Here is a 15,976-nt window from a genome sequence, read left to right on the forward strand (position 1 = left end):
ATCCAGGGTCCACATGAAACCAGTGTATCAAATTGTAATAGCCTGAATAGCCATATGTATCCAGCACCGATAGGCTAAGTAGAGTCATAGAGTCATAGAAATGTACAGCACAGAAATGGACGCTTCGGTCCAACTCATCCATGCTGAACAGATATCCTAAATTAACAAATCAACCATTCCAAGATAACGGCAGAATGGGACTCTTGAGCTGAACCTTGTCCATTTTGTCTGTTTCTTTTCTTGTTTTCTATCTCTTTTGCATTTTTTCTTTATCTTTTTTCCTTCCCATCTTCAGCCAGCATCGGCGATATCCAGGGTGAAAACCAATACAGACTCCTGCCCTCAGCGTGGACTCAATCCCCTGGCCTCAATGTAGACTTGGATTCCCTGCCTCAGCATGGACTAAACTCCTGGTGCTCCAAGCCTCGAGGCGAAGCAGGTCGCGGTCTGGGTCGGAAGGACTGTTATTCTGAACTCTTTTTCTCAGTTTTTCTAATTTATTGCTAGACTTTTTATATCTTTATCTTTCTAATTTTCTTTCCTAAGAATTTGGACTTAAGAATCTGTACCTAGGTACCTTCGTGACTAATTTGGCACCATATGTGGCAACTTGTAAACTTTTCACTGTATTCATGTAAGTACATGTGACAATAAAGTTAATTCAACTCAACTGGGCTGAGCAAATGTAGACTGTATAAAACCTTGTATCCATCACTGTTCAAACAGAGCAATTGTAGAGATCTCAGCAGGGGCTGAGTGGAGGCTCAGCCCTGCTGTGCACATTAATTAAGCTGCTTGAATTCAAAACTCAACAAACAGTGTCAATATCTGCTACAACATCAGGAAGACAGAGGCTGATATATACTACGACGCGCAGAGCAAGACTAGAATACTTAATAAGTACTCCACTTCAGTGTTTTCTGGAAGAAGAAGGATGCTAACAAAATGTCATTAGAAATAGCAATGGTAGAGGTAATGATAGGATGAACATTACCAGGCTGGATTTACTGAAAAGAAATGTACTGAAAAGGCTAGCAATGACTAAGTGAATACTCACCAGTGATTACACCCCAGGGTTTGCCATAATCTTCCAATGTTGCATAGATACAGGGGAGGTACCAGAGGATTGGACAGTGGCAAATGTGCCACCCTTACTCGAGAAATGGCAATAAATTCTGCCATGTGCTGATATGGCAGTTCTGAGAGCGCAGGACGCCTCCTTACTGCGCTGCAGCCAGCCTGATACCTCATTTAGGCTTTGGGACAGAGATGAGCCAGAATGTTTCAGTGATGGGTGACACAGCACAAATTGACTCATGAAGAAAATCAAGCATGGCATAAAACAGAGTCTGAGCCTGTTTTCCATTAAAAAAGAATCTCATTTCACCCCTCTACGTTTGACTCACGTTATGCTTTTTTTAAATCAAAACACCTTCCAGGGAATGACTGATGCTGAATTTCGAAGCTTGAGGTGGGACGAGGGTGATACAGGTGCTTCTGTTTGACCCGGATCACCAGCGGTCCGCTTGTCAGACAGAGATGCTTGTCCAGATAGTATCCAGGGTGGATTGGGCTAAATCAAACATTGGTCAAAATGAGAGCCTCCCCTTGTTTGAATGAACTCAAACGCCCCGTTGAGTGTCCCAAAGTCCCTGTTTGCATTGGCAGCATTTTGTGCTGGCAGCATGTGTCTTCGGGGCTTTAGCCGCGGCATCCTCACGGAGCTGAACCGAGCGGTGACCAGTGAAGCGGCACAGACCATGCAAAGGAACCGGCCCCTAGCGAAGGTCTTCGTGAGCCGGCGGATCCCACGGGAGGCGCTGGGCCTGCTCCGGGACTCGGGCATGTGAGTGGTTTCATTCCCGCAGCATTCCCGGTACAGGAAAATATGTCAACGCCACTTGTATGCTTAGATACTTTGTAAACTTCATTTGCCAACGTGAACCCAACTAACCAGCTACTTTACATTTAGAATTTAAAAATGGAAATGGTTTAAGTTAGGAGGCATCCTTAATACAGAGGAGGTGTTGGTCTGCAGAGCAAGGTACTGGGACCAGTTTCTGAAAATACCGAGCGTTGGAGAGACCAAGAATGAGAAGCTCATGTGTCTTTAAATTATTGTTGTTTATTTGTTTTGTCATAAAGAAAATTCAAAGATTCCTTTAGGGTGTTCTTCCCTTGTCATTACCTTCTCTTCCCTGGGGATGATTCTGCTCTTAGCCTTGCTAGAGGTTATTGACTATTGGAATTCTAATAGCTCATCTATTGTAGTTCAACAAAACAAAAAAACTGCCCGCGCTAAAATACTCAGCGAGTGTTTACACGGGTCAAGAGAGAAGGATAGTTTTAAATGTTCAGGGGTCACCACCTCTTGCGGTAATTCATTCAAACATGAATTTGTAAGAGAAATGTTTGCAGCGCACAGTTTCAGTTGAGCCTGGTCGGCTCTCTGATGTGAATAGGCATGGGAGCACGCACGATCCCTTTGGAAGGGCCTGTCAGCTAAGTTAGAATCTGTTAGAAAACTGGCAAGTAATGATGTGCTGAAGTTATCAACACGATACCCAGAAAATTAGTCACAGTTTCTGACCCTGATCGTTATTCGATGACTCCGTGCCTTGGCGTTCCTGATGCCAAACAGTCTGCTCAATGTAGCTGCCCATAAATGACTACGGCCAGTTTGGTAAATTGTGGAGAAGGCTTATGGCATGTCGGCCTGGATCCCGTGTGGCGTCAGTGCCTTCAGGAGCAGAAGGGAGGACCATTAATCTTTTCATGTGTAAGAAGAAAAGTTGTAACTGATAATATTGACCTACACAGTGTCAACTCACCAGTCATGATCTTGACTATAAGGAGTACGAAAAAATGATAAAAGGTTTTTTTTGGCTATTTTCAAGGTCCAATTTGATCCATTCTTCCCAACTGGTTTAGTCTCCTGATTGAAAATTTTGCCTTGATTTCAAAAGATTACTGGTGTGTATTTCCCACATTTCAATATTTAACTCCTTCTGATTTCTAACAAAACATAACTAGCCTGGAATTTTAAACGTAAAACCCTTAAGTTGAGGTAACCCATTTCCTAACTGCTCTGAACAAACTCCGTTGCTTTAAGGGAGACTGTACTTGCATCTGACCTCAGCCAGGTTTTTGCAAACTACTCAAAAGCTTTCCAATCTATTAGCTTTCTCCAGGCAAAAATATCAATTATTGATTCTTGTAAACCAAAAGCCTTCCAATGTTTGCTGTTTCTGATCATAAAACTCTCACCTACCTGTCTGGAAGGTTGAAATGAGAAGGATCACAGAAAATAACTAATTTCATGTGTTTTGGGCTTCCCAAGTTGGAAATTTGAGTATTTGTTTCTGTTTTTAATTTTAATATTTTGTTTCCCTTTAATACATCCTCAATGGTAGCATATTTCATCAGAACTTTAGTTCCAATACATTAAATTTGATGCCTGGTCTTTTTGCATAGCCAATTCGACCTTCCAAAGAACTTCTTAATGCTCTCTTCCTTCTTTAACAAAAGACCATGTTTGTGACAACCTGATATGATTTTTTGGTATATGAATAACACTTTCTAAGTAAAATTGTTGATGCATGGTTACTTCCAACCGATTCTGTTTAACGTCTAGGCCTATTTATTTTAATACCCAATAGCCTGACTCCCAATTTCAAACTGCTTACATTTCACAGAACCGCCCAGTAGAAAATTATTGACTTGCTTGTCTGGCCTAGCTTTGGTCAACTTACATTCCCATGAATATGTGGCCATCAGAGCTATGAAAAGTACCACGACTATGCTTCCTGCACTTGGGATAGGGCTGGTGGTTGTCGGGACTTCAATCTAGCAATTTGGTTTCCAAGTCTGTCTTTGAAACCCCGAGTCTTATATGTCCCACAAGAGAGGACCTTTCCCATACATGTCTTTCTGTGAATTAAGACTGGCTGTCCCCTATCTGGCACTTCAGAGTCAACACCAACTTTTGATTTCCCTCTCAATAATTTATCTTCTAATTTTTTTCTGCACAAAAACTCCCCAGTTGTAAGGGCTTCTACTTTGAGTAATGTTTCCGGGTTGTTCTGTTGCATTGTCTAGTCAAGTTACAGCCTCTACTTGCTCTCTTATATCTTTCTAGACAACCTCTCTAAGAGAGATCAGAGGTTTTCTTGCTGATGTGTGATTTGTTCCCAGTGCAAGAATCATTCCTGGGATCCGTTATGAGAACTCTTACTGAGGTTCTCAATTTTCACTATTTCACCTATTTTCAGTCTGTTGATCTTATTATCTTGCACATCATCTTGAACGTTTAGTCAATGTTTAAAGTTGCTACTAGCTCTCCCTGCAATGGCTCCACTCCTCCATTCACTGGCCCTTTCTGGTATATATGTTTTCTGAATATCCCTTCTGGGCACTTATGCTTTAGGTACAATAATTCTGTTTGTATTTCAGTATTATTCTGTATATCACTATCTATTACGTCATGTTCATAATAAATGTTGAACATTTAAGTACGCAAAGTACAGGGTGCCTTGATGTGTTCTGTTAATTGCTAAGATGCTGAAAGTTCTTAATCCATCTTCATCAACTGTGGTGAATGGATCTTAATAGTTACCATTTAAAAATCACTGTCTTACACTCCATTGCCTTATATCAAACTTTATACTATTTATAACCGGTAGAACTGTGCATGCTGTGTATCAGGAACAAAAACAGACCTTGCTGGAAAAACTCAGCAGGTCTGGCAGCATGTGTGAAGAAAAATCAGAGTTAACATTTCGGATCTGGTGACCCTTCCTCAGAACCAGACAGGTTAATTCTTGATAACCCTTCCTTTTGGGATATTCTAAATCCCCAGGACTACAATTTATCTCAGATAGTTTTAATTGATAACTTGGAGTGCTGAATTTTCTCAAACTATTTTTTTCATGAATGCCCAACTTCCTGTACATAAAGCATTTGTGTATACAAGGGAAAAAATGAAATAATTGTACTCCTTCTAGGGGGACTGTCACTCAGCATAGAATACATTTTGGGTTTCCTTCCAGTAAACCAATTGATGAGAACTCTGTGCAGGATAGTACTGACAAGATATGTCAAAAGACCACCTCCCATGCTTGAAACACTTTGTTATGTTGCTGCCATATCAGGGCAATTATTAACTTGCACTTTGGTTCATCAACTAAGATCTATGGTGCATCTCATTGATCACCATCGACTTCTTCTAGAGCCCATTGTTGAAAGACCTTTCGTCTCTGTTTTTCATGAGCACAGTGTTCATGTTTTCGTAACTGTATCTAAATTCGTCACTTGCAAATTCTGTCCCCTTAATGGTCAGGCAAATATTTAGCCAATTCTTCTTGTCTGCTCTTATAGAGCGTTGAGACAATTGTGGGGCATTTGTGTTACCTATTTTTGTTTAACATAATGAAGAACGAGGAAACACTGAATGCAAAGTGGCTGTTTGAAGTGGAGTGGAGGACATTGGGAGGAGAATGTTAGTCAACCAAATTTGCAACTAATTTTTGTTGAAGCCTGCCATCTTTCTTATGCTGAATATTTTAAAGTAAATTTGAAATTTGAAAACCAAAGTGAAGGGCCAAGACTTACTCTGAAAAGAATTGAGGAGATGATGTGGTAATCAGGATGTGGCAAAGAACAAGTTTGAGTTTTAAATCTGTGTTGATAGTAAGAAGTAGGAGATACTAAGGGAGGCAGAGAGGGAATGTGTTGTGCTTTGAGAAGAACTGAATTAAAGCCTGAGTGACGATTTCAGTAGCGTAGGGAGCAGAGGTCAAGGTTGTGATGTTTTAAACTATGCTCCCTTCTCAAAAAGTAAATGATTGTATAAGATATTCACTAGCATTAGATGTAAATCTGGCCATGAAGAAAAGAATTGAGATCCAGAAATTCTTTTGCTGAAGACCAGCTCAAAGCCTTTCATGGACATCAGTAACTACCCTTTCAGCCTCACTGAGGCCTTCCTGACTAAGCTGAAAAGCAGAATACTGTAACTGCTGGAAATCTGAAATAAAAACAGAAAACACTAGAAATACTCAGCAGGTTATCATTGATGCAGAGAAACAGAGTTAATGTTTCAAGTAAATGACCTTTAAACAGAACTGAGAAACTTTATTGATGTAACAGGTTTTGAACAAGGTCAAAAGGTAGGTCTATGGTATGTAGAAAGTCAGGGAAGATTGAATGACACAGGTCATCTTCCAGAGGTAAAGAGAATTGTGGTGAGGCAAGAAAAGAAACAAAAGATGTGTCCAAGAGCAATGTGCTGCTGACTGAAAGGATAAAAAAGAACAAAACAAGCAAAGGAAAGGATGCAAAATAGAGAAGAGGATATAATCTAAAATTATTGAACTCCTTGTTGAGCCCAGAAGGCTGTGAAGTACCTAATCAAAAGAAAAGGTGCTGTTCCTTGAGCTTGGATTGAGCTTCACTGGAATAGCAAAGTAGGCTGAGGATGGCAATGTTACTGTGAGAACAAGGTGGAAAATTAAAGATGATAGTCTGAACTTGGATCACACTTGCAGATTGAATGGAGATGCTTGAATTACTTCTTTGTTTCACTTTGCTTTATTTTATCTCCCTTCACAATCCCTTCCCTCATGAATTATTTCGTTGAAAGTCATCACTTTTGCCCTAGTTATGTGATTTGCCAGAACACCAGTGTCAGTGCAGTTCAGGTGTAGACTGTCTCCATGGTACAGCTCCCACCCTCCGCAGTACTAGTATCAGTGCCTTGTAAGCTGAAACCCATTTCTCTCACACCAAGCATTAAACTATGCATTCATCTCTAATCTTATTTAATCTACGCCAATTGAGTTTAGCTCAAGTAACAATCCAGAGATTATTACCTTTGAAGTTCTGGATAAGTGATGACAGTCCCCCTAGAAGGAGTACAATTTATCTTATCCTCATCCTCTTCCTCATTCAGCAGAACCTCTTTCCTCGCTTTGTCTATGTCTCTGGTGCCTATATGGGCCATCACAACTGGATTTCTGCCTCCCACTGCAAGAACCTCTCCATCTCCAAACAGATGTATTGGGCACCCAACGCAGTCATTTGGACTCTCGCTGTCTCCTACAGAGAACTCTGTAGTGCCCCTAAGTATATGGTACCGTACCAACGCAACATTCCGACTTATTCTTGTGTCCCAGAATTAAGTGGCTTACTGTACCATTGAGCTGTTAGTTAGTTGACTGATCTATCCTGCAGCCCCTACTGTAATCCAGATCAGCAGAAAGAACCTCCAGCCTGTTGGACAGTTACAAGAGATGAGGGTCCTGCACTCTTGCCTTCTAGGACTGTTGCAGTCATATCCTCCTGTCTCTAACCACGAATCAAATCAGAAGATTCTAACCTAAGAGGTGTGACCACAACCTGGAACAAAGTGTATCTCTGATATCAGTGCCTGATCAGCACAGCTTCAGTGATTCTGAACCAACACTCATCAAATTGTGGGCACTTCAGATGTTTACAGCCTGGATCACTTGAAATAAAACTCCGGTTTTATTTAATTTCCAACTATTAAACATTCCATTAGTCTTCTTATTTAAGGACAAATATAAGTGCAGGATTTCAATGGTTAAAAGGAGGTTCACTAGATTGACACCTCGGATGCGTAGGTTATCTTATGACGATAGCTTGGACAAGCTGAACTTGTTTCCAGTGGAACTTACAGTGAGAAATGACTTGTATAAGATCATGAACTGTGTCGACATTGTGGACATGAAAAGGATGTGAAACAAAAACAAAATTTGCTGGGAAATCTCAGAAAGTCTGGCAGCATCTGTAGAGAGAAAGCAGAGTTAACACTTAGGGCCCAGTGACTCTTCTTCAGAACCATTCTGAAGAACGGTTTTAAAATAGGGCTTCACCCTTTTTAGGACCAAGATGAGGACAACAGTTTCCTTTCATTGAGTTTTGTGACTTGGGAACTCTGCCTCACAAGATAGTAGAAGGAGGATCACTGAATATTTTTAAGACAGAGGTAGATAGTTTCTTATTAGGCAAGGGAATCAAAGGTGATCAGGTGTGGATGGTAATGTGGATTTCGAAACAGAAGCAGAACAGCCATGTTCTTATTGAATGGTGGAGCGAGCTGGAGGAGTTGAAGGACCTCATCCTGTTGCTATTTCATTTGTTTGTGTGTACACTGCTATCCAGATGCTCCCATATTCTTCAAACACAACATCACATGTGCTGTAATTCTTTAATGTGTTTAAATTAATTAGTTTTAATTACTTTAATTAACCATTTTAAATCTTCCATTCCTCCTTTAGATAAGAATTCAAAGGTATAGAGAATTGCAAATTTTACGCACTCAGTCAAAAAAGTGCATTAAGGTGCACCCAACAACTATATACAGGCCAGTCAATTTGTCCTTGGTCGTGGAGAAGCTTTAAAAGCAATCAATTTAATAATTGCTTGGAACAAATTAATTAATTAAGGAAAATCAGCAGAAATTAGTTAAAGATAAATTGTGCGCCACTGAATTTTCTTTGTTCTGAGTAGGTAACAGAAGGTTGATGAGAGAAATGCAGCTGATTTGGTATACAGCATCTGAAAAGCATTTGACAACTGCTACATCAGCAAAGTCAGAGCCCAGGGAATAAAAGAGTCAGTAGCAGCTGAGATACGAAGTTTACTGAGTAACAGGAAATTGAATTGTGGTGAAGAATTGTTTTTCAAACTAGGAAACTATGTAATGGGAGAGGGAGTCCCTAAGTGTCCATGTTAGGACCATTGCTTTGATTGGTATTTATTAATGACCTAGACTTGGATGTACAATACTTGGAAGCTTTGGGAATCTTGTGCTTTATGAATAGTGTACCAAAACGAGGAAGTCATGGAATGTTTTGTTCAGTTCTGAGCATCACATGTGAAGGTTTTAGAGAGGCTTCAGAAAAGATGCCGGACTCCAATTATCCGATCAAGTATACCAAATATATCACAGAGGAGATGATGGCATAGTGGTATTATCACTGGACTGTTAATTCAGAGACCCAGATAATGTTCTGGAGACAGGGTTCAAATCCTGCCATGGCAAATTGTGGAATTCAATAAATATCTGGAATTAAGAGTCTAATGAAGACTGTGAATCCATTGTCAATTGTTTGGGGAAAACCCCATCTGGTTTACTAATGTCCTTTAGAGAAGGAAACTGCCATCCTTACCTGGTCTGGCCTATATGTGACCCCAGACTCACAGCAATCTGGTTGACTCTTAACTGCCGTCTGGGCAATTAGGGATGGGCAGTAAATGCTGCCTAGCCAGCATGCCCCCATCCCATGAACGAACAAAGAAAAATAAAGTTATTTTACACACATTGATATCTCTTAAACAGTAATTATGTTCCTAGGTTATGTATCCTAGTTCCACTGATTGACATGACCTTTCTTCTCATTCTTTTAATGAAAAGGATATGCTTCACAATTAAGAACCTATTAAAATTCCATGTTACAAAGCAACGTGTTCCTGTACTTCACTAATGGGTTGCCACGTTATGAAACACAAGAGTTCTCCCATATTTCATCAGAATGTCCCAGTCTCATTATGTGCCACAGTTAATCAATGATAGTCCAGTTAATGGGTTACCAGCTGTTCCAATTCAAAGTGCTTCAGATGAACTTTGATCTTATTCTTAAATTGCAACATTTGATGAATATTTGAAACAAAATAGATAGAACCTTCCAAAATCTTCTTTTGGATTAGAAGTTAAACCTGGCTAGTAGATTAATTATCTGATGCTTCGCTACTGTGCATGTGTTTAATTAGGAACCCAGATGAGGATAATTGCCACACAGAAACAGAAATTGAGTAACAGACATTGTTGTTGGGCATGTGGTCATTCACATAAACTTCATTGTCTGGCCCGTCCCTGGTGCCTTTAGGGCTTTCTCTAATCAGTTAGTTTCAACTTTATCTTCAAGCCCAGTCCCGGCAGTATGTGAGGTTGATGTCCCTATGTTCGGTGAGACTTCTCAAGCTCAACTGAATATGATTAGGCCTTAACAAGCAAACAAGCTGTGTTTGGAGTAGGAGGTGTGGGTTGAAAGTTGGGGGCAATGGTGAGGGGGTTTGATTGGAGCATGCGGCATACAGGGATTATGACAGAGGTCAAAGGACTTCTGGTAGATATCCTCTGTTCCTAGTACCAGCTGTTTTTTGGGGAGGGGTACAATGAAAGTTTTAGGCCCCTTCTATAAAATAAATTTAAATTAAAGTTTCATCTATGTCACTCCCCATGGGAATGGGACAATTCAACAATGTTATTTCAGGCTGCCCTATCCATGCAGTGCCTACTGTTTAAAATACTGTTTTGGAGATTTACACACCATCTGCATTCAGATCTTCCTGCCATGAAAACTGCAAATGTCAATGCCAGGAAAGAGCAGAATAATGATATTTTCTTTCTTGACTACTATATTGCCGGAGGTGCAACAAAATTTCCCTGCATGACCTGCATACCTTCCCTGCACTGGCATACCCATTGGCAAGGGTATGCACTATGACCAATGTGCAACACCAGATGAGAACACTGAGATCCCATTGCCTGCCTGAAAGGATGTTTGAAACTAATTCAATAATCACTGTAAAAAGGAATTGGTGAAATGCTTGAAGGGGAACATTTGTAGGGGGAAAGGCGAGGCAGTGCAGTGATTTGGGTAGATCTTCCAAAGAACCAGGACAGTAAAATGGTTGAATGGACTTCTCTGGTGCTTCATCATTTGATGATTTTATGACATGGGCGTATATCCAGCTATGAAGACGGTAATGAAAATGTAGTAACAAGACATGCACACAATAATAAAGTAAGAGCATTAAAGTTAAATTGCAAATGCAGAATATCTGAAATAATAACTGGAACTGCAAAGAGCAGATAACATAGGAAGAGGACAAGACCATCCATCTCTTTAACTTGCTCTGCTTTCAAATAGATCGTGGTTGGTTATCTACCTCATGATCATTTCCCCACACTGTCACCATCTCCTTTGATGCCATAAGTATACAAAACTAACCATCTCTGTCTTGAACATATTCAGAGGAATCTCAGTCATTGGAGTAAAGAATTCCAATTATTCACTACCCTCTGTCCAAATCACCATGAAATTTCTTAACACCATTTGCACAACACACATTCCCACCTAGTTTGTTAGCTGCAAGTTGGAAGTAGTATATTTGATCCACGCATCCCGATCATTATTAATGATTGCAAACAGCTCGGGTCCAAGCATTGATCCTTGCAGTACCCCCACTGGTCACAGACTACCAACTAAGAATGGCTGGCTTGTTTATTCCTACTCTTCGTTAACATATCTTTGATCCATGCCAGTAAATTACCTCTCTCCCGTGTGCTTTAATTTTGTTTGCTAACCTCCTGCTCGGGATCTTTATCATAAGCCTTCTGAAAATCCAAATACGGCACATCCACTCATTCCCCTTATCTGTTTTACTGGTAACAGCTTCAAGAACCTCATCAGGTTTGACAAGTATAATTCTCCTTTACATAAATCCATGTTGATTGCCTGTTCAGATTATTAATTTTTAATTGTCCACTTATCACATTCTTTACAATAAGTTTTAGTATTGGCTGTCGTAGAGCTGTCAAGCTAACATGTCTGTTAGTGTCTCATTATCCTTCTCCTTCCTTTACTAAATGATGAGGTTACTTTTACAATTTTCCAACCTGCTGGCATCACTCCAGAATCTATAGAATTTTGAAATGATACCAATGCATCCACGATCTCTACAACCAGCTACTTCAGTACTCTAGGATAAACTTTGGGCATTGTCCGACTTTTAGTTCTATTAAATCCCCTGATCATATTTTTTTTTCAATGTCTCAATCTCACTTTGGAACTCTATTATTTCTGGAAAATAAACTCAACACAGTTCTGTCAATACTCACCAGGCACAATTCTTATGCCTTCGCCCCTTCTGATGTAATCTGCCAATATCTTAGTTTTCTCATGAATGCACTTCAAAATGTTTCAAAAGATTGAAGTATGGAATATTTTTGAAATGTAGTCATTGTCATAATATAAGAAACAACTTATGCACGGCAGTGTTCCACAAGCAGCAAGATAATGACTGAATAATTTGGTTTTGGATGTTGGTTGGGGATGAACATTAGTCAGAACACTGCGGAAAACTGAAATGGTGCTGTGGGGTGTTTTTACGTCTGCGTGAGAAAGCAGAAAGGGTCTTGAATTAACATCTCATCTGAAAAATGCACTTCCATCAATCCTGAGGAGATTCATCACTGCACTATGATTTTTAAACATAGATCGGGTATTCAGGACATGAAGTAGAATTTTAACATACTTGAGTGTTCTGATTCAAAGGCAAGAATGCTATTACTGATCTACAGTCGATACTAATAGGTTCATTTTGTGTTTTTTTTTATTTCAGCTGTGATATTAAACACTGGGATTCTGATGACACTGTCCCTCGCGCAGACCTCTTAAAAGGGGTTGGTGGAATAGATGGATTATACTGTTTGTTGACTGAGAAAATAGACAAGGAACTTTTAGATGCTGCAGGTACAATTTTACATAGCCTCTGTAATGATTCTTTGTTGAACTTAAAAGACTGAAAGTATGTAATTACTTTTTTTGGAGTCCAAGGAGCATTTTGACACAATCCCTGAGAGACTGATAACTTTTAAAAAGAAATTTGAACTTCTCGTGCATTGGCTGGCGCAACAAGATTTCAAGTTTTAAAAACATTCCTGTAAAAATAAACTGCAAAAGCAACACTGACCAAACACGAGTTAGGTAGATAAATCATACTTTCAAAAACAGAGCCCCTCGTATCTTACCACAATGAGAAAACTCCACTTTAAAGATAAGATTTATGCCAAACTTAAAAAGGCATTTAATTCTCCCGGACCCATTCCAAAGTAATTCTTAGCTCCTGACAGTTTATTTTCATGCTTTTCCTTTCCCAACCTGGTTACTTTTAATCATAAACTTTCACAATGAGATAAGAAAGTGTAGAGCTGGATGAAGACAGCAGACCAAGCAGCATCAGAGGAGCAGGAAAGCTGATGTTTCAGAAATGGGGAGGGAAAGGGGATTCTGAAATAAATAGGGAGAGAGGGGGAGGCAGATAGAAGATGGATAGAGGAGAAGCTTGGTGGAGAGGAGACAGACAAGTCAAAGAGGCAGGGGTGGAGCCAGTAAAGGTGAGCGTCGGTCCGGAGTTAGGGAGGGGATAGGTCAGTCTACAGAGGGCGGACGGGTCAAGTGGGCAGAATGAGTCTGGTGGATAGAAGATGGGGGTGGGGCTTGAGGTGGGAGGAGGGAATAGGTGGGAGGAAGGACAGGCTAGGGAGCCGGGGACAAACCATTCTGGTTTTGGGATGCGAATGGGGGAGGGGAGATTTTGAAGTTTGTGAAGTCCACATTGATACCATTAGGCTGCAGGGTTCCCAAGTGGGAACTTTCACAATGGTAGCTTTCCAGGATATTATCTTTTTAACTCAAGAATCTTCCGATCTCCTGCCAAATCCTTGAAAAATTGGTCTTTTTGATCTCTAAGACCATAATATGTAGGAGTAGAATTAAGCCATTCAGCCCTTCGAGTCTGTCCACCATTCAATCATGCCTGATATGTTTCTCATCTCCATCCTCTTGCCTTCTCCCCATAATGTTTGACCCCCTTGCTAATCAAGAACCCATCTATCTCTTCATTAAATACACTCAATGACTTGACCAGAGCCTCCAAAACCAAACTCCCACCCCCATACCTGCATAGTGGACCACAGAGACGATGCATAGCCCATAAAAGGAGAAGCCCCAATGACAAGCATCCAGCTCAGTAGCTTTCCCTGTTTAGCTTGCTGGAGGTCAATGCACGTTGCCCTCCTGCCTTAATGTCCTTCATGGCTCATCAGCAGGACCCCAACAAATAACACACCCAAGTTGTCCACAAATCCCTCTTTCTTGTCTTCATGAGGACCCTGACTAGCATGCTATTCCAGAACCAGTGTTGCACTGTCCTTGTGGGCCTGGCTGCAGTTTCAGTTGTTGCCCCCAAGTTGGTCCTGGAGAAAGATCAGCCTGTGTTTGATTGACGCGTCTCTGATGTCCTGTTATTGAGATACGGAAGTCCTGTCTAAAGTAATTTTGTTGTCAATTTGCTGTTTAATTCCTATGATACAGCTGTCACCTCCCACTCCAACCCTGATTTTTTTAACTGGGAAGTAGAGTGGCAGCCCATTATATTCAGCTTTAGAATTCACAACTGTCTGAAATGAAATCATAATCTCCCAACTTACACGCAGAAATTGTATGCCACTGAACCAAGCCTTACTGCAACTTTCCTTAGAAACTTGAACTTTAATAACGGATTCTATTGTTTAGAATGGAATACTATCCAGTATAAGTTGAAAAGACAATACAGTGTGGCACTGGAAGAACACAGCAGCCCAGGCAGCATCAGAAGAAGCGTCCTGACCCGAAAAGTCAACTTTCTTGTTCCTCTGCTGTTAAGCCTACTGTGTTCCTCCAGCTCCGCACTGTGTTGTCTCTGACTCCAGCATCTGCAGTTCTTGCAACCTCCCAGTATAAGGTGAAAATATTTTAATTCTCAACTCAAGTTTGACATTTTATAGAAATGCTCAGTTAGCTTGGTTTCATTTTAAGATTATTTTCCTTCTACAGGACCCAATCTGAAAGTTATCAGCACTATGTCTGTGGGGTTCGATCATCTCTCTCTAGAAGAAATTAAAAAAAGGTAAAATATAAAAAATAAAATTCAGTGATATTCAATTTGTATGTTACAACCTCAGTAACTTAAATTTTTGCGCAGAGTATAGTAACTAAGAAACTATAGTGCCATGTATAATATTATTGTCTGAAGATAGTATTCCTTATTTAGAAGTATCTACATTCTTGACAAATGTATAATTTTGAACTGAGTAACACAGTAGATTATACCAAGCTTTTCAACTCTGAGACTTGGATTCAATAACAGGAGGAGACCATTTAACCACTTGTGGCTATTTCATCACTTACTGAGGTCACGGCTATTCTGGAGCTAACTCCATACAACTGCCTCTGCCTAATAACCCTTCAAAGCTTTGCTTAGCAGAAATCTATTAACCTCCGATCTAAAATGAACAATGAAGCTAGAATCAATCGCCATTTTCAAACTTCCAGTAGCCTTTCTGTGTGGGAATGTTTGGTAGCCTCATTTCTAGAAGTCCTGTGTCTAATTCTCCAATTCTTCTTTTAGTGAAGTCCACAGTTCTAGATGTTTTAGTCAGTCAAATAAAGAAGATAGTTTCCCTTTATCAGTTCCCTGTAATGTCATAAATTTCCATCAGACTGCTGATTAACCTTCTAACTTAAGGAGGTATGACTCTAGTTTTTGTAATCTCTCCTCATAATTTAAACCTCTGAGTTCTTGGACCATTCTGGTAACTCTATGTTACACTGCCTCCAATACTACTATATCTTTCCCAGGATGTAGTGCCCAGAACTGCTCACTGCACTCCATGTGTGGCTTTGTGTAACTGTAGTATGGCTTCTATGATCTAGTGTTTTGGTCCTGTAGAGTCAAAGTCCAGCAGTCTATTGGCCTTTTGATTATTTTCTGTACCAGTTAATGAGATTTCAATTTTTTGACCACTTATTCATGGGATGTTGGCATCAGTGGCCAGACCAGCATTTATTGGTGAAGACGAGCCATCTTCTCAAACTACTGGATTCTTACTGAGTGAAAGTACACACATTGTGCTGTCAGGAAGGCCGTTCCAGGAGTGTGAAGGAATGGTGATATAGTTCTGAGTCAGAACTTGAAGGAGAACTTGGAGCTGGTCATGTTCCCATGCATCTGTTAACATTTTTCTTCTAGATTATAGAGGCTATTGGCTTGGAAGTTGCTGTCAAAGGAACTGCATTCATCTTGTAAATTGTGCATACAACCTTATGCAGAGTTGAAGGGAATAAAT

General features: G+C 40.2%; 1 protein-coding gene across 1 annotated transcript in view; it reads left to right on the forward strand.

Annotated features, from left to right (window-relative positions):
• The first annotated feature begins 1,652 nt into the window (after positions 1 to 1,652).
• LOC125451290 (glyoxylate reductase/hydroxypyruvate reductase-like) overlaps positions 1,653 to 15,976 on the forward strand; it is a 37,284-nt gene continuing 22,960 nt past the window's right edge. Inside the window, exons 1-3 of the mRNA XM_048528269.2 lie at positions 1,653 to 1,846; positions 12,430 to 12,560; positions 14,685 to 14,757. Coding sequence (XP_048384226.2) covers positions 1,686 to 1,846; positions 12,430 to 12,560; positions 14,685 to 14,757 — 365 coding nt within the window. The 5' untranslated portion in view covers positions 1,653 to 1,685. The remainder of the gene's footprint in view (positions 1,847 to 12,429; positions 12,561 to 14,684; positions 14,758 to 15,976) is intronic.

The sequence above is a fragment of the Stegostoma tigrinum genome, chromosome 3 (assembly GCF_030684315.1).
Source record: "Stegostoma tigrinum isolate sSteTig4 chromosome 3, sSteTig4.hap1, whole genome shotgun sequence".
In the NCBI taxonomy this organism is placed as follows: Eukaryota; Metazoa; Chordata; class Chondrichthyes; order Orectolobiformes; family Stegostomatidae; genus Stegostoma; species Stegostoma tigrinum.